The sequence below is a fragment of the Capra hircus genome, chromosome 13 (assembly GCF_001704415.2).
Source record: "Capra hircus breed San Clemente chromosome 13, ASM170441v1, whole genome shotgun sequence".
Classification (NCBI taxonomy): Eukaryota; Metazoa; Chordata; class Mammalia; order Artiodactyla; family Bovidae; genus Capra; species Capra hircus.
Window position 1 is genome coordinate 23403135 of NC_030820.1, and position 22601 is coordinate 23425735.

Consider the following 22601-nt stretch of genomic DNA (forward strand, 5'->3'; position numbering starts at 1 on the left):
AATGTTAAATCTCTCTAGTGTTTGGAAACCACTTTACAAAGCTTTTTAAAAAATCTGCCCCCACCCCAGTTAAATAGGGTTAGTGGAAGGTAGTGTACTTATGTATTTATTTCTACAAATATTTCTTTTACTTTCTTTTATTCTGCAGATTTAAGTATAGACTAGTGCTACTCTTTAGTAAGTCTCCTACATACAAACGAGTTCCATTCCGAGAGCTTATTTGTAAGTCCATTTGTTTATAAGTTCATTTTGCTGATAAATCCAACAAAGTTAGCCTAGGTACCCAACTAATACAATTGGCTATATAGTACAATACCGTAATAGGTTTATAATACTTTTGACACAAATAGCACGTAAAAAACAAACAAAAAGTAAAACAATTTTGATCTCACAGCACCTTGAAAAGTACAGGAGTACATTACAACGCCTGGCACACAGGGACTGGCATCAAGTGAACAGGCACGAGGAGTTACTGACTGGAGGAGGAAGGGGAGGTGGGAGATGGTAGAGCTGAATGGTCATCAGCAATAGGAGACGGATGGCAAGCTGCAGTTTCATTCATGCCTGACGCTGATGGCCCAGGTTTTGGTTCCTTGCTGGATTCAATTCTATCTACCCTCTTGCAAAAAGGATCCAGCGATGTCTGGGTAGTAGCCTTTTCTCTTGTCATTGATGCACTGGATTGCATTCCTAATGGCTGCTGCAAGCTTTGTGTACCGTTCAACATTTGGGTCTTGTGTCTCAAAAGCAAACAGTGTCTCCTCAAATAAAACCCTCTTGCCATTTCCTGCATCGTGAATCTCTTCAGCTCTTCAATTACGTCTTCTCCCTCCTTTCTCTGGAAATGTGTGCATCTTTGAAAGTTCACAACTTGAAGGTTCCTATGTAGGGGATGTACTCTATTTTCTTGTGCACTTGAGGCTGTAGTGCAATGAATGGTGATGTCATTTCAAAGGAGGGGACAAAACACCTCTCAGAGTTGGCAAAACATCACAAGATTCACTTCCACATTGCCATTCCCCTCCAGGAAGATATATATATATATATATATATATATATATATATATATATATATCTCCCAGATGGCTAGAGATGCATACCATCACCCTTTCAAAATAAACTTTAACATCTGTTCTAGATCATACTTCTTGACCAATCCACACAGATTCACTTAGGAATAAGTAATCTTGTCATTTACAATACTTATTTTTTTAAATCAAAGAAATACTGACCATAGAAATAATCCACTGTGATTTACAACATTAAAATGTAGTCTCCGGAAAAATGAAGACCTGATGTATGGGGTGGGCTTGGTAATGGTAAAGCTGTGCGGTTATGGTCTTTGTTAGGGCTTTTCACGGAAAAGGTTTTCCGCAGTCCATTTTCCTCTAACAGGGGAGGAACTGTGTCTTCATACTGACCCCTAGTGGCAGTTTAGGCAGATGTTGGGGGAGGGGCAGAAAAGGTAATGGAAGATTTGCTCTGTATTTTAGTGAAAATGCTCACCAACTTAATCCGAAATATTCTTCAGTGTGTTTAAAATAATATTTTAAAATATTATTGAAAGACTGTGATCTGGAAAGCATTCCACTGTGGTGCTTTTAAAGAGATAATATTCTACTGCTAGCTGTGTTAATAGATGCTTGTCTTTGTCTCCTTTTAAGGTGAAGTCATTTCAAAATATTTTGACACATTCATTGTCCTGGTGGCTGAATATCACCTGTGCTACATAACCATATAGGATAAATATAATACGCTTAACTGACATAAATTAATCTTGTTGTTATGGTACTTACTCTAGAGCTGAATTTTTTGCTCTTGACTTTGAATAATAGAAATTATTTGGTTTTAAAATTCTTACTTATATCACTTTATTGTCAGGTGCTACCTCCTTTGAATTAAAATGCTCATAAGATGAGAATCCTCTAAGACAAGTTGAGTTAGTTCCTTTTAGAAAGTTCAATTTTGTAGTAAGGGTGTATCAGATTTTTGTACTCAGGATGATACCTCAAAAACTTATCTAAAGTGTTCTTCACTATCTTAAAAGCCTTCTGAAATTAACAGATAAAATATATGGGAGGCACCTTCATGGTAAACTTAAGTAGTATTCTTTCCTTATTTCCGTCCAAGTTTACCGAGTGGATACTTTCTGTTTCTACCCACCTTAGCACCTAGATTTCTTCTCTGCTAACTGTATATTCATCAACACCTTTGATTTTAAGGAGTATATAGAATGAAAAGCTGGATTTTGCAATGAAACAAGTCAATTCCGTATCCCCATTTTGTGTCAGTTGATGCCTAGTCAACCTTCACAAACAGTTTGAATTTTATTAGCTACCAGTTGAGGCTAGGTGAATCCCATGAAATGTTCAATTAGAAAATTATCTATCCTGCTTTTATTACCTGGAGAGCAAAGACTGACACTTGCATAACCTTATTTTAAATTTGCTGGTACCTCTTTCAGGCTTAATTTCCAATGTAACTGACTTTAAGAGGAAATTATCAAACAGTTTGGATAGCTTAATACCTACATAAATTCCACTTTTACTCATCCTTGACTTTTTATATTAATTTTTCCCATGATTTTCCATCCCTCTGAAAACAGCCTTCACTGCTCATTTGTTGCCTAAACAAAGACTTGGGGGTGAGGCTTGAGGAAATGGCTTCAGCTCCAGCCCTGCAGAGGTTGGAGATTTGACTGTCTAGCTGAAAAGTTGTCTGAAAATGAAAAGTTCATACATAGATGCAAATTTGGAAACAGGACGCTATTTTCCCATGATCCCAGGAATGGAGACAGGATTATAGGAAAATCTCTGCCCTTGTGGCTCACTCAGTAGGCGTGGGTAATGATGTGATAATGATGGTGACGTGGTGATGACGATGCTGACAGCAGTGGTGAAATGATGGTGAGAGCTGGAATGTGTGGCCAGGCACTTAGTTAAGTACTTGGAATGTATCAGCAAATCTTTGAAAAGTTCCCTATGATGTAGCAAGTCTTATTATCATGTCCATTCTGCAGATGAGGAAACAGAAGCACAGTCCTTGTTCAAGGTCACAGAGGTGGGATGGACACTATACGCCGAGCCAGTCGGCTACCTATATCCAGAGAAAGCTCATAATTTTTCTTTCTCTGCCTCCAGCTCACTATCTCCCTGAGTTTGAGCTTCTCCAAATCTTCCCACCAAAATGTTTCCCTCTGCCTTCTTGGTCTCTTTAGATTCCACCAGACTGAAGGCACCTTTGGAGAAGTGAGTTTCCATCCCCCCCCTCTCCTTCCTCCCTCCTTCCACCTTTCTCCCAGGTTTCTTTCCCTGTTATCACTTCACTTCCTCCTCACCCTTGTTTTCTATTTATACGAGAATAAGAAAAAGAAAAAAAAAGTATTCAAAGGTTAGTAAAAAATTCCCAGAATGCTGCGAATCAAAATGGTCTCCCTTATTTCTCATTTCCTAAGGAATGATGAAGTAAACCAAATAGATGCTGGCTTTTTTTTCCCCCCTTGAAAGTACAATATTTTTCAAAGCTTAAGATATTAATAATTGCAAAAAAAAGGTAGTGAACTAAAAGTCAGATCACCATGGTTTTAATTTTGTCTCTGTTGATTGACTTGCTCCCTGAGCAATTCTCTCACTAAATTTTAATCTTTCTTTTTTTTTTTTTTTTAGTTTTTTATTTTTTTAATTTTAAAATCTTCAATTCTTACATGCGTTCCCAAACATGAACCCCCCTCCCACCTCCCTCCCCATAACATCTCTCTGGGTCATCCCCATGCACCAGCCCCAAGCATGCTGTATCCTGCGTCAGACATAGACTGGCGATTCAATTCTTACATGATAGTATACATGTTAGAATGTCATTCTCCCAAATCATCCCACCCTCTCCCTCTCCCTCTCCCTCTGAGTCCAAAAGTCCGTTATACACATCTGTGTCTTTTTTCCTGTCTTGCATACAGGGTCGTCATTGCCATCTAATCTTTCTTAACTATAAAACAAAAACAAAATAAAAATGGAATCTGAATTCTATTTTGCACATCCAAGTGATTACCCTTGATCCAGGGAGCCTGGAACACAAATTTCCACTAGGAATAGATGGGATCACTCTTTACCTCTTTTATCATTTTATCCCAAAGGCTAAGGAAGTTCTTATCTGTGAATTTTGGTTTCTTGTGTAAATTATTTCACTTTTACTTGGGTGTTCTTTGTGTGCCAGGCACTGCTCTAGGCCCTAGGGGTTCAGTAGGGAACATGACAATGGTTCCATGAAACTGTTTTCATGAAGCTTACAGGTTGGACAGGAAGACAGACAACACATGAGTAATTGTAAGGTAATTTCAGAGGCGGTAACAGTATGGATTAAATAAAACAGCATGATATCATAGAGAGGGGCATGCATGACAACAGGGTTGTGGAAGGAGTCACAGGAATGACACAGCTCATCAAAGAGGGTCTCTCCGAAGAAGCAACATTAGAGCTGATGAGCTGAGGGTAGTCCTGGCAATGGCCAGTGGTGTTTTGTTTTGTTTTTTAATGTGCAGTCACTCTAGAGATTTCAGCATCCTTATTATTTAGTTAAGAAAATAAAAAACGTGGTATCTCTAATTACTTTGGGATTGTGGCCCCTGTCACATCCAGATATGTAAACAGACTGACTTCCAGGCTAAACAGAAACATTTGGTAGCTGCAGAAGCCACTTATTATGAATGTTCTAACACCTTGACCGTTATTCCTATTTTATCAGGAGACAAGTCAGCCATGTTAAATGAAGACAGTTGTTCTTTCCTGATGGCATCTAGTTTATTATTGGCAGGCATTGCAGCTTTTTGAGACAGAAGGTGGCATGTATGGAAGTGAGGTATCCTGATTGAACAGACAGGTCAATAAAGATTCCATGTCACTTGTAAGAAAATTACGTTTGATTTCCCTGCACCTTGACTGACTGCCTCATAATTGGTAAAAAAAAAAAAAAAAAAAAACCTGCGTGTTCTCTGTGGAGGGGCTGGATTAGGGTGTACTCGACTCCTTTTGAGTAGCAGTTTTCTCTTGAAAAATCGTGATGTTGCAGCAACTGTAGTTAAAAGCATGCCCTGGAAGCCCCCAAATCATACTTGCTAGGGCACCTCAGTATGATGGAAACAATTTGATTTCACATACTTAAAAAATTTTATTTTGCATTTTTTCCCCCTTATTTTGCTATAGGACGCAAAGCTTCCTCCGTTTGTTTTTTATGGCTGGGTTTCAGTTTAATAATAATGTTACTTTACATTCTTTAAGATTTTTGCCTGCAGTTTAATCATGATTCTGTCCCTTACTACAGGATAAACGTCTTTAAATATTTCTTTGAAAAGAGACAATCTCTTGGCTACTTTTGTCAATTCTGGGGTTCAGCCAGAGTTGGGGGACACATTTCTTTGTCTTCTGCAGCTGTGGGGCTGCCTCGGAATGACGGCTGTTTGGGACTCAGAAATCGATCAATTTAACGAACACCCTCGACTTCTCAGGTCATTACCTTTGAAAAGCTGGCTGGAATGAGAGTCAGGAATCCTGTTCACAGCATTCCAAATCTGGCTCTGATAACCAGGAGATCTGTTTATTTTAGTGGCCCGCGCCCCACCCGCCTCGCACCTGTATAGACTCGCGGGAACCCGCAATTAAACTCGCCAGCCCCCAGCCATTGGGGCACATGCACCTCCCCGCCCCGCTCGCAGCGTGCCTGCCACCAATATGTCTTGCTTTGGTGTGACAAACCTCACGGAGACATATGAAAAGCCGTGCTGGTGGGAATGGTTGTAATCACTGTTAACAAACAAGGTTCTGATTGCCAATATTACCATCTGTTCCATCGGGTTCCACATATTCCCCGGTATGTGGGCTCTGTTAAACAGATTTTCCGTGCGGCCCAAGGTCACCCTTGATTCATGTAACCAGCCTTTGCAGATGGGTTAAATGTGAGCCTCCCGACAGCAGCAAGAATCAACATCCGAGAGGTACCAAATCATGTCCTCCGATGACAGAGCCCAAATAAACAGTCCACCCTGTCGGCAAAGACAGAATATCCACATCCCTTGATACCTGAAAGGAGTAGATCCCAAAGACACTGTGTCAAGCGCAAGATTCTATTACACTTCCTATAAAAATGACTTCACTGTATAATTAGAGAAGCCCAGGGGTGAGGAGGAAATAACCTGCTTTCAAGAGGAGCTGTTTAAGTGATACTAGTGGAGATCCCCATACTACTGAGTCCTCTCCCTTCTTGTGAACTTAAAACTGAGCTGAGTACTTTTCCCTCTGTGTTTCTCAACACCTGCAAGAGGTTCTCATCACTCCCCTTGAGGTGATTCAAGTCAATTAAAATATATTGATCTTCTCAGCACTGAGGATATAAAAAGACTCGCAGCCTGGCTGAGAAGTAGATACCAGGCAGACACAGAGGCAGGGTGATTAATAAGGAGGGGCAGTAATGGATGTGGATAACTTCACCCAGGAAAGGGCAAGTGAGCTGGTTTTGCAGGTTGAGCTAGTGGTCCTCAGGCAGAGGTGTGGGAGAAATAGGGCAGGGCATCTGGGGCAAAGCGAGCATGAGTGCAAAGGCACACAGACGTGAAACAGCGTAGTAAATACAAGGAGGCATAAAATAGATGCTGTCTGTGCAAATGCATTTCTCCTTAGTATTCTTAGCGCCCTGCTGTAAGTGCTTTTTCACTGTCGGGCTTGGGGACTTAATACAAAAAAAAAAACTTTGTGTTGAATTCCTTTCCATAACATATGCCGTGAAATAATATTTTGAGATGGTTACTATTCTCTGACTGTGAACGTTTGTACCCAAATCTCGTTTTTTTTTAAACAAAAAGAAACGTTTATGTTTAGCAAATGCATGCTCTGAACTTACGTGAAAAAGAAGATCTAGTTTGCTGCTACTAAGCCGCTTCAGTCATGTCCGACTCTGTGCAACCTCACCGACGGAAGCCCACCAGGCTCCCCCGTCCCGGAGATTCTCCAGGCAAGAACACTGGAGTGGGTTGCCATTTCCTTCTCCAATGCATGAAAGTGAAAAGTGAAAGTGAAGCCACTCAGTTGTGTCCGACTCTTAGCCACCCCATGGACTGCAGCCTACCAGGCTCCTCCCATGGGATTTTCCAGGCAAGAGTACTGGAGTGGGTTGCCATTGCCTTCTCCAAGACCTAGTTTGGGGGTCAAGAAATGCTTCCTTGAGGAGGAGATGTTAGTGTTGAACTTTGAAAGAGGAATGGGAATTATTGGGGGAAGAAATGTCCAGGCAGGGGGACCAGAGTGTGAGGACACCCTGAGGTGACAAGGAGCCTGGCAAGGTTGCCAGAAAGGCCTGGCTGGGATGAAGCAACAGGGAGAGGTGGCAGGGGAGCGTGGGGGTGAAGGAGAACAGGGTCAACTCATGCTTAACCTCAGAGGACACATGAAATCTGGGGCTTTATCCTGAGCAATGGGCAATGGTGGAAGCTTTAAGTAGAGGAGAAATATGATTATATTATTTAAAAAGTAACTTTACTTCACTCTGTTTTGACAGACTCCAGGTCCACCCAAATCTCTTCAAATGACCCAATTTCATTCCCTTTTATGGCTAAGAAAGAGAAAAACAGATACCTATATATTAACACATGTATGCAGAATTTAGGAAAATGGTACAAATGAACCTGGTTCCAGGGCCCGAATAGAGATGCAGACATAGAGAACAGGTGTGTGGACATGAGGTGGGGCAGGGAGGGTGGGATGAACTGGGAGATGAGGTTTGACAGTCAATTGTGTCTGACTCTTTTGTGACCCCATGGACTGTAGCCTACCAGGCTCCTCTGTCCATGGAATTTTTTAGGCAAGAATGCTGGAGTGGCTTGTCATTTCCTACTCCAGGGGATCTTCCTGACCCAGGGATCAAACCTGCTTCTCTTGTGTCTCCTGCACTGACAGGTGGATTCTTTACCATTGTGCCAAAGCAAATAGTTGGTGGGAATCTTCAGCATAGCGCAGGGAGCTCATGGTCATGCTCTGATGACCTAGATGGATGGGAAGCGAGGGGTGGGAGGGAGGCTCAAGAAGGAGGGGATGATGTATACATGTAGCTGATTCACTTCATCATACAGCAGAAACTACCACAACATTGTAAAGCAATTATACTCCAATAAAAGTATAAATGTGAAAACATTTCAGTCACTTCAGTAACTTCTCTGGTGGTCCAGTGGTCCACCTGCATCAGTGCTCCCAACGCAGGGGGCCCAGGCTTGATCCCTAGCCAGGGAGCTAGATCCCATGTGCTGCAACTAAGGTTTAGAAGGCAGATCCCATGTGTGGCGAGTAAGACTCAGTGCAGCCAAATAAATATATGTATCTTTGTATCAATACCTGTATGAATATATGTGTATATATATATATATTTCAAATCACTTAACTGTAAGATGGAGAAAAGTTTGGAGTGGATGAGGGAGAAAGTGTGTTAGGAGAGAACTTACATCAATCCATAAGAAAGGATATTGGATTGGATTCAGAGGGAGAGATGGAGATGGAGGAAAGGGAGGGATTTGAGAAATACAGAGGAGGGAAATAGTCAGGACTTGGTAATAAATTGACAGACATGACATGTCAAACTTCACTTCTATTTACATATATGATATAAAAATGTTTTTATACATTCCCATATTTGGTTTTTAGCTTGGTTAAACTTTTCAATTTACATTTTAAACTCTTATTTAAGTCCAACCGGATGGAGACTAATGATAGTAAATATCAGAAAATAGGTTCAGATTGTTCAGGTCATTACAGATGACCCTGTAATTCTGTACTTTGTAACAAAGCAGTTTGACTTCTATCCTATCTATTTGAATAGTGCTGATCCATTTAGGAAACTAAAAATGTGTTTTAGAATAGGATAGGATTTGGCTTGTGTATATGTTAGACACAGGGGAAATAAGACATAGAGTCTTGGGTTTGAAAGACACCAAATTAATGCAATTCTTTTTTTTTAAGTACAAATTCTGCACTCCATTTTTATAACTGAAATTATTTTTTTTAAGTAAGACTAATAGCTTGATTTTCCATATCATAATTTAATCTCATTTATGCATTTTGCACTTAGAGCTGCACATAGCAAATTATGGGCAGATATGTCTACATTATATTACATTGCTCTCCTAGCTGTGCATGTATGATTTGGTGCTGGCAGTTATGTTCAATTTAGTAAATGCTATATTCCACTGTGTCTAGAATCTTTGAGCTTTTTAAACAGCTAGTACATAAAAATGTACTTCCCTTTACTGCCTCCATAAAGAGGAAAGAAAGAGCAGAAGGTAGAGTATAAATGAACCAGGGCCAGACATGCTTTTGTACAGGAGAAAGAGAGAAGCAAAATCCAAGCAGAAAGACTGAGAGCAGAGGCATGCCTGATGAAAATCCCTGTGTCTCCATGACCTAAGGAGTTGGTTTTTTTGTTTTTGTTTTTGTCTTTTAAAAAACATAAACTAGAGAAACTAAAAAGATGGAGTATGATCCTATGCACTTACTTAAATTTTCTGTAAATTCCCTGATACACACAAAAGACAAAGCCTTTGAGAATTTATTGAAATGCATTTACCTAAAATACTTCTGGCTTCTCTCATGGATTCCATTGTGTGCTCTTTCTTTACACTCCAAGATGTGTTAAAAAGTAAACATCTAAAACCACTAAGTAGATTTTAACCAAGGTGTGTTTATAATGATTAAGAATCACAAAGTATTTGGTTTAAGGAATGGATTACATTAAGTGCATGAAAAACAAGTCAAAGGAAACAAAATATTTTGAGGTTTAAGCATTGGAAGAACTGATGCTGAAGCTGAAGCTCTAATACTTTGGCCACCTGATACAAAGTATTGACTCATTGGAAAAGACCCCGATGCTGGGAAAGATTCAGGGCAAGAGGAGAAGGGGGTGACAGAGGATGAGATGGTTGGATGGCATCACCGACTCAATCGACATAAGTTTCAGCAAGCTCCCGGAGTTGGTGATGAACAGGGAAGCCCAGTGTGCTGCAGTCCACAGGGTCACAAAATGTTGGACACAACTTAGCAACTGAACAACCAGAAGCATATACTAATTAGAAGATATGCATAATTTTAAATTACTCCTGGTAGTTTTATGTCAATTTTTACTATAAGTTGAATATGAGAAGTTCCACCAAATTTAGACTATATTAGAGCCTCAAATTTTCCCTTCTTCATAAAATCAAATGACCACGATGTCAATAATAGGAGAGAGATGTAATGTGAAATAATCTTAAGAGTGTTTATTTTATACTTGAGGAAAGGAAATTAAATGCTGTCCCTCAGTCTGTCATAGTGAGATGCAGGGCCTTCCTCTCAATGTTTTTCTTGGGCTTCCTCCCAAATTTTGGTCACCTGTCATCAAACCAAATTTTAAAGGATGCTTTCCCAGAGAAAGACTGGGAGATGATACAGAGGGTTAAACAGACACCAGGGACTGGAGGAGGAGAAACATGGAACTGAGTGCTCGCTTTGCCTTGGTGACAATCAATATGGTGTGTTTTCTGGATGGATTTATATAAACCAGGGGTGGGAGCTGCCTTCAAGGTCAACACCGAGGAGCCCTTCATTCTCCAGAATGATGTCATTCCGTTCCTGCCCAATGGCTGCAGTTGAGTCTCCTTCAGAGCTAGTTTGTACCTAATCACAGGTTCCTTTCACCTAGAGCGACCAGTCTTCTTATTGAGGCCATATGTGTATTCTGCTCTCTGATGAATAACTGTGATGACTTCTGTTTTAACACATCAATTCTCCTTCACCATCAGCAGATTTAGGTGACAGAGCCAAATTAAACTCATCAGAATGCAGGGTGATGAGCTAAACTATGTAGCCTCAGTTGTTGTTGTTGTTGTTTTTTTCAATTTTGGTTATTAATATGATCCTAAAATTTTTAAGTGTCAAATATAACCTGAAAGAGATGTTAGTATTATTGGAGTCTTAAGTGTACTTTTATTGTCTTGATTACTTCTATTCCCATGATGATTTAAACAGATTTTTAATACAATTTGGGGTCCTCCTTTAAAACCAGGATGCTCTATATATCTTATTGCTTGAAACATCATAATTGAAACAACTCCAAACATTAAAGAACCTTTGAGCTTAAGATTAAATAATCTTTCACTCATTAAAATTATGTCTTTTTAATTCATACTCTTTTATGAGCTTTTTCAGTGATTACAAAGCAAGGACTATAGAAAGTATAGTGTTTTTATAAGAAGGTTTAGGATTTCTAATTGTGAGAAAATGTTAATAATATATTAATGGATGATGGTAGTCTTTTTATACTAGAAATAGGAAATTTAACAACTGGATATGCCTACATTATTACTAAAGTTATTTTTTGTCAATATCATGACTTGAATCTTGATGTTTAATTTATAAAAGCAACATTCATCCATCAAAATGATTTGCTGCCTTCAAACGTGTTAACATCTACCTACAGTTAACAGCTTAATTTAAAAAGAAGACAAACTGAACAATCTGATCTTAAATTTCCATGTTCACTCATTCCTCCTATTTAAGCTTTGTTTTCTTACTGGTTAGAAATATTTTAATAGAATTCAGTAACTATTGAATTGGAATACTTATAAGTATTAAAAAATGAACAGCTGAAGCAGAGTTTCTAAGAAGCAATCATGCATTTTTCTATAACCCAAAGCTGCAGATGTAGGGAAAGGATTATTTAAATTCATTCATAACTTGACATTACCCCCCGCCCCCAGACTCCATTTAAATCCCCAGCGCTTCAATGCCAGGTTCATTGCCTGGGTAAATTAATTTCTTTCTAAAATTGTCTTTATGCACTCGTTTGTTTTATAAGCTTAGCTGTACGCTCCAAAGATCAGTTCTTGAAGTGGGGTGAAGAGCATTCATTTCTCCTTCGTTGACCCAGAGCTGCTGCGGAAGGTGATGGTGTAGACGCGTTAATCAATACCCTGTCCAGCAAGCGAGACGGAGCCATCGCCAACGCAGCCACAGTGCTGACGAACATGGCCATGCAGGAGCCCCTGCGCCTGGGCATCCAGAGCCACGACGTCATGCACGCCCTGCTCGGCCCGCTGCACTCGGCCAACACCATCGTGCAGAGCAAAGCCGCCCTCACCGTTGCTGCAACCGCGTGTGACGCGGAGGCCCGCACAGAGGTGAGAGTTTGCGTCACCTCTGTGACGCAAGAGATTGCGCCTTCTTCTGGTCGGTACCTACCCCTGCATCCATTTGAAACATTTTCAAGTGTTTCGCCGCATCCATCGTTTAAGTCCCTCTAGATGCAAGATGTTGGGAAACAAACTGACCTCATCCAGCCAAGAAAGGGAGTGACTGAGCACTCGCGTAAACGGAGTATGGTCTATAAAAATATTGAATTGCTATGTTGTACACCTGAAACTAACAGAATAAGCCAACTATATGTAATGCATGTGGTATGTAAAGCAATTATACTCCAGTTTTTGAAAAAGGAATAGGTACATTTGTCATCCCCATTTTACAGAGGAGGAAAATGGGGCTAAAAAGATTCAGTCCTCAAACAGGGCCTCAAACATCCTGCTCTGTGATCCCACCACCCCCTGTGCATGCCTTCCTTGAACTCAGTTTTGCATTAGCCCTTGCATGTAAGACCATAAACTCCCTGAGGCTTTAGGGAAGGGAACTGAAGTTTCCCTTTCCTGTGTTCATGTCATTGACATATATCTGGCACACAGTATAGGCTTAGTAAGCAGTTGTTGAATGAATGAGTAGATGAATAAATGAATGGAGGAATGAGTGGAGAAATTCATAAATGAGTTAGATATCTGCCAAAAGAGCACACGGAGTCAGATTGCAATCTTGTATTATACTCAGAAATAAAGATGTTCAGAAATGTGGCTTACTAAGCATGAGATGCTTCAAGTAAACTTTTCAAAGCTGCCCAAGTTACTCGTGCTAATGTGTGATCTCCATCAGAGCCCCTGTGGTTGAGAAGAACATGACTGGAAGTGGATCATGTCTCATAAGGGCTTCTGTTTTCAAATACTACACAGAGACACCTGTAGAATATTCCTTTGTCCTCCAGGCTTAGATAGCACAGTATTACATTTCAGACAGGGAGACAAGCGCTCTGTCAAATCTTTTCTCCCCCCCCCGATTTGAATAATTTTATACATGAGTGATTCCTTTTAGTAGTGTAATTAGTGTAGTTCTCCCCGATTCTCTTCTTGTTCTTTTTCTTTTTCACTCCTTGAAGAAATATGAATGATAAAATGGGTCTTCCTCTGGAGAACTGCTTCAGCATTGCCTTGGCCACACGGCTGGCTTGGTCACAGTGTCTGGTGCCACGGGTGCCACTTGCCTGCACTGGTTACTCCTGCCCGGCTTTGGAGACCATGTCTGTTTTCTACTGCTGCCGTAAGAATGACCACAACTCAGCAGCTTAAAGCAATTGTTGTTGTTGTTCAGTCGCTAAGTCGTGTCTGAGTCTTTGCCATCCTGTGGACTGCAGCATGCCAGGCTCCCCTGTATTTCACTATCTCCCGGAGTTTGCTCGGATTCTTGTCCATTGCATCAGTGATGCTATCTAACCATGACGCTATCTAACCATCTCATCCTCTGCTGCCTTCTTCTCCTTTTGCCTTCAATCCTTCCCAGCATCAGGGTCTTTTCCAATGAGTCAGCTGTTTGTATCAGGTGGCCAGATACGATTCTGTTATCTCACAGTTGGGAGGTCAGAAGTCTGAAAACGGGTCTTATGGGTTAATGTTAGGATATTAACAGAGCTCTGATCCTTCTGGAGACTTGATGGGACTGTTTCCTGATGCTTCTAGCTTTGACCATCCACCTGCATTTCTTGGCTGTGGCCTCTTCCTCTATCTTCCTAGCAGATTACTACAATATCTGTTTCTACAAATTTCCTTTCCCTACTCCTCACACTCTCATCTCCCTCTTCTTATAAGAGCCCTTGTAATTAAATTGGGTCCACTTGATAACCCAGGACAATCTTCCTATCTTCAAATCCCTAACTTAACCACATCTGCCAGAACCCTCCAGGGTACAAGGGCATCTCTGGGAGCCCATGCTTCTGTCCACTACAGGGCCAGATGCACCAGCAGTGGTGAGGAGCAGAGCAAACGAACGTGGGACACTGCACTGTAGGGGAAGGAGGACAGGTTCTTTGCCCCATCTCCTCCCTAAGGGTGCGGGGGACACATGTATACCTGTGGCCGATTCATGTTGTTGTATGGCAAAAGCCATCACAGTATCATAATTATTCTCCAAATAAAAGAATTATTTTTTAATATCCATTCTTTAATTATTTATTTAGTTGGCTTTGGACTTCCCTGGTGGCTCAGACAGTAAAGGGTCTGCCTATGAGGCAGGAGACCCAGGTTGGATCCCTGGGCCAGGAAGATCCCCTGGAGAAGGAAATGGCAACCCACTCCAGTACCCTTGCCTGGAAAATCCCATGGACGGAGGAGAGTGGTAGGCTACAGTCCATGGGGTCGCAGAGTCAGACAAGACTGAGCGACTTCACTTTCACTTTCGTTGCAGCATGTGGGATCTAGTTCCCTGACCAGGGACCAAACCCAGGCCCCCTGCATTGGGAGCACAAAATCTTAGCCACAGGACTACCAGGAAAGTCCCTCCCTCAATTACTTTACTGTGGCCTCTTGATTTTGAACAGAAAACTGGGCTCTTAAGGTTTTTGCAATCAATTATTTACCCCTGAATTTAATAAGTCTAAATGTGGACACATCCTAAAATGTTTTTACATACTCAACACCCTTTTAACAATCAAATAATAAAGTTTTCTTAAGCATAAATGTTTATGTTCTGTACTCTTAATGTGTAAAATTCTGGTTTCTACTTCTAGCTGAGAAATGCAGGTGGGCTGGAGCCGCTGGTAGAGCTCCTGCGCTCTAAGAATGAGGAGGTCCGGAGGAACGCCAGCTGGGCCGTGATGGTCTGTGCCGGGGACGAGCCCATGGCTGTGGAGTTGTGCAGGCTCGGGTGGGTGGCATGGCCTGGAGGGTCTGGCTCAGATCAAGGACACACACTTTCTTCAGGCCGGAGGAAGGTCCAACAGTTTCCATGCCCATGCTCAGGCTGCTGGGCGTCATTCAGAAGCTCTGTGGGTCACAGTCCCTCTGAAGGGACCACCTGCAGAAGCGGGGTCCTAGACCTCCCTCACCACCTCCGTAAAATCATCATCAATGTCTTCTTTTCCACTTTTTCATCTCAATGAAGGCTCCTCTTTCACTGTCCCCTGGTTTGCTCTCTTAACTTTCAAGACTGAATTTAAACAGTCAAGCCATGGCTGTCATCTGTCTTTTTCTGTCCCCCAAACTTTCCCACTACAGTTATGCCTTTAAGCAGCTTCACCGCACTGGTTCTCCTTACCAACAGCCTATGAGCCACTTGCCTTTAGCACCACCGTCAGTAGGGTTTTAAGGTTCCACAGACAAGTTCATATCATTCCTAACCATTTTTATTCTTTGCATATATCACCTGGTTGGCTGAAAAAAACTGGAATCCAATACTGATTTTTGCTTTAAATGAACAATGTTTTTCTTCTGAAAGTGTCTTTTTCAAATTGTTTGAATGTAAGTTACTACATGGTATATATGTTCTCAAAAAGGGCAGATTTGTCTTTATAATTCTGTCAGGATTAGTTTATCTAAATGGGTGGGATGGTTTTAACCTTTCCATCCCAGTTCTTCAACTCAGGATCTTAGTGTGAGGTACATAAATGGGAACTTAATGTTAGATTGCTTATATAAGGCAAATAATGTCATTTTTGCTTTTATTGACAGGGCTTTAGAAATCCTTGAAGAAATTAATGTATCAGTAAGTCGAAAAAATAAATTCAGTGAGGCCGCTTATAACAAACTGCTCAACAACTACCTGTCTCTGAAATACAGCCAGACTGGCTATTTGTCATCAAGTAACATAATTAGTGATGGATTCTATGATTATGGTCGGGTAAGTGGCAGCACTAATTTGTATTTTAGTATATAGTGATCAGTTCTTTCATCATGATGCCATTACATTGCAATTTTATACCACCTGACATAATTTTTATTTTTATAGACAGAAACTTGGGAATCAGAACTTCATCCTTAAACTTTGTCTGGCTATAAGATTTTGCATTTGTGTATAGTTTTAACTAGATTTTAATTACTTGTACTTAAATTAGCTTGCTAATGCTAGTCTCAAGTTTCAGAGAAAATAAAAAAGAATCAGCTTCTTTTATATTGCTTCTAGGGCTCCGTGTCAGTTATAATGTTAACAATAGAAATATAAGTCTTCATTTTATTAATTATAATCTCACTGAAATAAGCCATATTGGAATACTGAATTATAACATGTAATGCAGAATAATATTATTTTTTACTTAGCTGCATTTATGATTATGATTTCAGTTCAGTGTTAATGTTGAAAGAAATGGGAAGCTAAACATTAGAATCTTGAAGAGTTTTTGACATTACTGTCTATATCAGCATTTTCTACTTCTGGAAACCAAAAGCAGTGAGGAAAATGGAGAAATTTTAAAAAACCTACAAATCCCATTTTAGGCAGAAGTAGGAAACAAGTATGATCTGCAGATTTCAAACATTTAAAAGTCCCTGGGATCAAGCAGAAGCTATATGGAAGGAAGAATGAGAAAGGGGGAAAAGCACAGAGACGGACAGGAGTGGTAGCTGATCTCAGAGAGCACCATCCAGACTCCATGCTTCCTGAGGGGATGGACAACTCAGACGTTCAAAAATCGTGTGCTTGGTTTGCCAGGGGCTGGGTGGACAGGCCCTGGGGAACTGGGATGAGCAGGGCTGGTGGCAGCAACCTTCTTGGATCAATTTGGTTCAAAGAAGCAGAGGACACAGGGTTGTAAAAGAATCACAGCTAATTAAGCCATATTTGCAGGAAATGCTATATCATGGTAACAGAATTAGAGACATTTTGAGTCATCAGAACAGCTAGCCTAACACTTCATCTCTTCCTTCTGCTTTTCCCGGCACTGCCACCACCATACCCTCCAGAACACACACAAACCACTGAGAAATTACTGCTCTCATTCAATGATGAGTAATTTTAAAAGAACAAGTGCCACACTATTAGTACAAAGATGCTTTAAGAAAAATGAGGGAAAGAGCAGAAAAACCACCAAAGAGCACTTGTTGGAAAAATGTTGCCATGGAACAGGTGAAAAACTGTGGCAAATATGTGTGTTCATGAGTTTAAAAAACAACAACAAAAAAACCCCAAAACTTAATGAGACAATTTCTTTATGAAGGAGAACTCTCTGATTCAGCAGTTCTCACTCTTTTTGGTATCAGGGACCAATTTCTCGGAAGACAGTTTTTCCACAGACCAGGGATAGGGGAGGATGGTTTGGGGATGATTCAAGGGCATGACATTTATTGTGCACATTATTTCTAATCTAATGCCACCGCTGATCTAACAGAGGATGCTGGTCCACAGCCCAGGAGGTTGGGAACCCCTGCTCTGATTAATTCTAAATTGTTTCTGACATTTTAGTCTTTAAATATGTCAGTGAACAAATGAGACAAAGATCTTTTCTCCCATGGTACCAGTGAGAGGAAACAGATAATAAACGGTAAATCTCACAAATTGTATCACATGATCGAAGTGAGAACCACTATGGTGGCTGGGGAGGAGAGCAAAGAAGGACCAAGGGGCTCTATCATGCTGAGGATCCTGGGGTTGACAGTCATAATTTGGCATTGAGGTCAGGTAGCCCCACTGAAAGGGTAACATCCAAGCGAAAATTTGAAGGAGGTGAGGGACTTAGCCGTGGAGAAGGAGTTTTATAGGTGGAGGTGCAGAAAGCATGAGGAGTAAACACAGTTGGCACATTTAAGGAAACAGCAAAGTCAGCGTAGCCTGAGCTGGGTCAAGCAGGGGTGGAATAATAGACCAAGTCACAGAGGCAGGAGCTCATGATGGGCTTGTAGATCATTGCAAAGACGTGGGCCTTTACTCTGAATGAAATGGGTAAATACAGCAGAGTTCTGGACAGAAGAATGACATGCTCTGTCTTACTTTAAAAGGATCATGACTAAGAGAATTATCTATTACTTGATTAGAAAAGGACCTCACAAGGTGATCTGGTCTAAACCTTTTCACCAGGCTGATAAATTGCTAGTATAGAGCTTCATCTAGTTGGCTTTTAGTCATCCTCACAACATTTTTGGTGATCTGTAGAGTAATTAGTTACTGTTACAGACAATAAACTCTCCCTTATATATGTGGGTGGATTTTCAAACTCAAATACTTCCACGAGCCAGTCTGATCATTATGGTGTGAAACAGCTGAGTATCAAGCTACAGAGACTTGCAGGGCTGGGGTGAGGAGCGGAGGGCGCTGGAGAGTATATTTTGCCCAAAGACAAGACATCCACAAGCTTCAGATTCCTATTTCTACGTGTGTGTGTGTGTGTGTGTGTGTGTGTGTGTGTGTGTGTGAAATTAGATACTTGAAATAATTGAGAACCTATTATATCAATATACTTTTTAAAAATATATAACCCATGCAGAGATTACTTTTCAATTCTTAAACTGCCTACAGATAAATCCTGGCACCAAACTTTTGCCTTTGAAGGATCTCTGCTTACAAGAACCAAGTGACCAACGTGCTATACTCTTAATTAACAGTAGATCTTCTGATGTGTGAGTCTTTGGGGGGAGCAGGGATATGGGGAAGCAAAATTTTTGTCTATCATCATGTAAATACATAAAGGTGCCCAGTATGGTACCTTTTATCCCTTCCTCTGTCTAGCACCACCATGAAAGTAAATACTGGTCTGTAAATTCATAGCCTAACATAGTAAAGACCACGGAATAGTCACCACCATAGTTTTTCCTTTTACTCCACATTACCACTCAATTCCACATGTATTTCTGCAGTCAGGGATTCTTACCCTTCTGGCAACATCAAGTAACTGAAGAAGGTATAAACAGAGAGGAGCAAACCAAGATGAATTATGTTTACAGATCTCCAGAACTAGATGCAAGAATACCGCTGATGCCCAATTTTTCTAATAAAATAAAAAACAGTAGAAGCTATACATTTTATGTGGCACACCTTAAAAACTATTTCCAGTTCTAGGTCATGAAAAGCTTTATAGTATTCATTCTATCTTTTCTTCACCTCTCCTTTATGCTATTAAAATAATGTGTCACTGTTAAAAGTCAGCTCCAAATATGATTTTTCAGAAAAAAATCTATTTTGTAGGACAAAGTTAATGTTGACAAATTATTTTAATTTGTACATAATTTCAAATATGTAAAATTTTAGTTCTCCACCTCCATCTACGGAAGATAAGTCATCAGACGTTGGTTATGGACGAAGTATTTCTTCTTCATCTTCTTTAAGAAGAGCAAGTAAAGAAAAGACCAAGTAAGAAAATGATGTTTTGTCTATACTCAAATCATTCTCTCCCTGAATTTGGGAGTAAAAAGGAAATTTAGATTTTAGGTTTTGGCAGCTTAATTTTTATTCTTCTGACAGTCACACAATTTCAGGATGAAAACCAGGAAAATTGGCTTGACATTCTGTCTGCTGTGAACCCATGACTCATGGTCTATGATCAGGCTTCACACCCTTATCTGCAGGTGGAATAATGCCTGGTGCCCTATTTCTTCTCGTTGATTGGAATCAAAACATAAAATGGAAGTGAAAATGCCTTATAACCTATGAAATGTCTTGCAAATGTAGCATATTGTTCTTTTCATATGATTGACATTGGTCGTGGCTTTGTCAAATGACAAAAGAAAATAGTTTTCATTTTAGTGCTGGATTTGGATCTCCCACTGAAGAGAAATCAGAACCCACTTCGGGACGCAATACAGCTGTTAGCAAAAGCACCACTAAAGAGAAAGGATCAAGGTAGGAAACACCTTACTGTAGTCTTCTAACTGTAATCCCATCAAGTTTTAATTACAGAGTTGGGGAAAGAGAAGGGCGGCTTTTAACTAGGAAGCTCTTCTCATGGGATAAGATATAGAACTAAGCAGGACTCATAAAGTGTAATTAAAATTACCTTTATTTGTGTCTCTTGTTGTCTCTTTAAAACTTACTCAGAGGGAGTTTCTTCTCCTGCCTCTGGGTGAGAACTCAGGGCACTCTGACCCCTGTAAAGTCCTACAGTCACTTTAATTCACAAATCACAATGCAAATAGCAGTCTCCAGTCAGCCCTTTAAAAGTCTAGCCATGTGTAGGAATCAACCGAAAATGAACATTTCCACCCTCCCCTGGTGGCTGCCTTTGCAGGTGGTGAGCTGCAGTGACTAGAGTGTAAGCCTTTCCTTAACCCTGCCTTGTACTTCCATGTCCCCTTCCCATCTTGCTCACAGAAACCTGTGACCCTTCAAGAAGCAATGAGAAGAGGGAAAGGAAACAGGACCACATTCTTGACTTGGCTGGAACCATTATAATATGGTTCCATGTATTTTTAAATGCTGTCTATGAACAAAGCTAGTGGAGGTGATGGAATTAAAGTGCTGCACTCAATATGCCAGCAAATTTGGAAAACTCAGCAGTGGCCATAGGACTGGAAAAGATCAGTCTTCATTCCAATCCCAAAGAAAGGCAATGCCAAAGAATGCTCAAACTACCACACAATTGCACTCATCTCACACGCTAGTAAAGTAATGCTCAAAATTCTCCAGACCAGGCTGAACCGTGAACTTCCAGATGTTCAAGCTGGATTTAGAAAAGGTAGAGGAACCAGAGATCAAATTGCCAACATCCGTTGGATCATCAAAAAAGCAAGAGAGTTCCAGAAAAACGTCTATTTCTGCTTTATTGACTATGTCAAAGCTTTTAACTGTGGATCACAACAAACTGTGGAAAATTCTTCAAGAGATGGGAAGAGACGGGACCACCTGACCTGCCTCCTGAGAAATCTGTATGTGGGTCAGGAAGCAACAGTTAGAAATGGACATGGAACAACAGACTGGTTCCAAATAGGGAAAGGAGTACAACAAGGCTGTATATTGTCACCCTGCTTATTTAACTTATATGCAGAGTACACCATGAGAAACACGGGGCTGGAAGAAGCACAAGCTGGAATCAAGATTGCCAGGAGAAATATCAATAACCTCAGATATGCAGATGACACCACCCTTATGGCAGAAAGTGAAGAAGAACTAAAGGGCCTCTTGATGAAAGTAAAAGAGGAGAGTGAAAAGTTGGCTTAAAACTCAACATTCAGAAAACTAAGATCATGGCATCGTGTTCCATTACTTCATGGCAAATAGATGGGGAAACAGTGGGAAGAGTGACAGACTATTTTTTTGGGCTCCGAAGTCACTGCAGACGGTGACTGCAGCCATGAAATTAAAAGACGCTTACTCCTTGGAAGGAAAGTTATGACCAACCTAGACAGCATATTAAAAAGCAGAGACATTACTTTGTCAACAAAGGTCCATCTAGTCAAAGCTATGGTTTTTCTAGTAGTCATGTATGGATATGAGAGTTGGACTATAAAGAAGGCTGAGCACTGAAGAACTGATGCTTTTGAACTGTGGTGTTGGAGAAGACTGAGAGTCTCTTGGACTGCAAGGAGATCCAACCAGTCCATCCTAAAGGAGGTCAGTCCTGAATATTCATTGGAAGGACTGATGCTGAAGCTGAAACTCCAATACTTTGGCCACCTGATGTGAATAACTGATTCGTTTGAAAAGACCCTGATGCTGGGAAAGATTGAAGGTGGGAGGAGAAGGGGACGACAGAGGATGAGATGGTTGGATGGCATCACCGACTCAATGGACATAAATTTGAGTAAACTCCAGGAGTTGGGGATGGACCGGGAGGTCTGGTGTGCTGCAGCCCATGGGGTTGCAAAGAGTTGGACACGACTGAGTGACTGAACTGACTGACTGACTGACATGTTGACATATTTTTATGCATATTCTTTCTCATGTGAGCTCTTTCCTGAATTCTTCAGAAAACCACTCAGAACTCCTGCCCCACTCCATGAGCCTTCAATTAGAGTTGGCTTAAGCCCTTCAGAACCACTGGGGTGCTGGAGGCTATTTGGTGCACACACAAACACTTGAGCATCTACCTTCTAAACCGAGACTGTCCCCTAAGGTCTCCTAAGGAACTGTCTGCCTTCCTCCGCAGACCTCAGAGCTTTGTGTTTTCAATTTCTGCCTTTGTTTTCTTCTGTCAGTCTCTCTGGCTCACTGCTCTGGTCTCTGCTTCTGATCTGCTCCTGCTGTCCCAGCCCTCATCGTTTTTGCCTGCCCATCACCTCCCCACCTCTTCCGTTTCCTTTCTCTCCTCTCTTTACTTCTCTTGCTTCTCCTCCACTGGACTGAGAGCACCTTGAGGACAAGAACATGTTCTAACTCAAATAATTTCTCTTTCCATCCCCAGTATTTAGTACAGTGCTTGGTTAGCATACCTAAGGCATTCGTGTTTATTCAAGAGAATAGAAACGTGAACTTTTTCAGGAAAAGGTCCACACTTAGAAACTGTGTCTCCTGAACACATAGGATCTCTCTGGCTGAATTCACTCATCAGTAAAATGGAGGGAAAAAACCCTGCAGTGTGTTGTTCCTCAT

General features: G+C 40.9%; 1 protein-coding gene across 2 annotated transcripts in view; it reads left to right on the top strand.

Annotated features, from left to right (window-relative positions):
- The window catches only part of ARMC3 (armadillo repeat containing 3), an 86031-nt gene that overhangs the window by 47374 nt on the left and 16056 nt on the right, over positions 1-22601 (top strand). The window contains exons 10-15 of one of the 2 annotated variants that reach the window (XM_005687935.3): positions 11932-12181; positions 14881-15017; positions 15821-15989; positions 18597-18697; positions 19326-19427; positions 19821-19916. In XM_005687935.3, coding sequence (XP_005687992.2) covers positions 11932-12181; positions 14881-15017; positions 15821-15989; positions 18597-18697; positions 19326-19427; positions 19821-19916 — 855 coding nt within the window. Of the gene's footprint in view, positions 1-11931; positions 12182-14880; positions 15018-15820; positions 15990-16097; positions 16258-18596; positions 18698-19325; positions 19428-19820; positions 19917-22601 lie in introns of those variants that run through there. The other variant, XM_005687936.2, reaches the window with a different exon arrangement.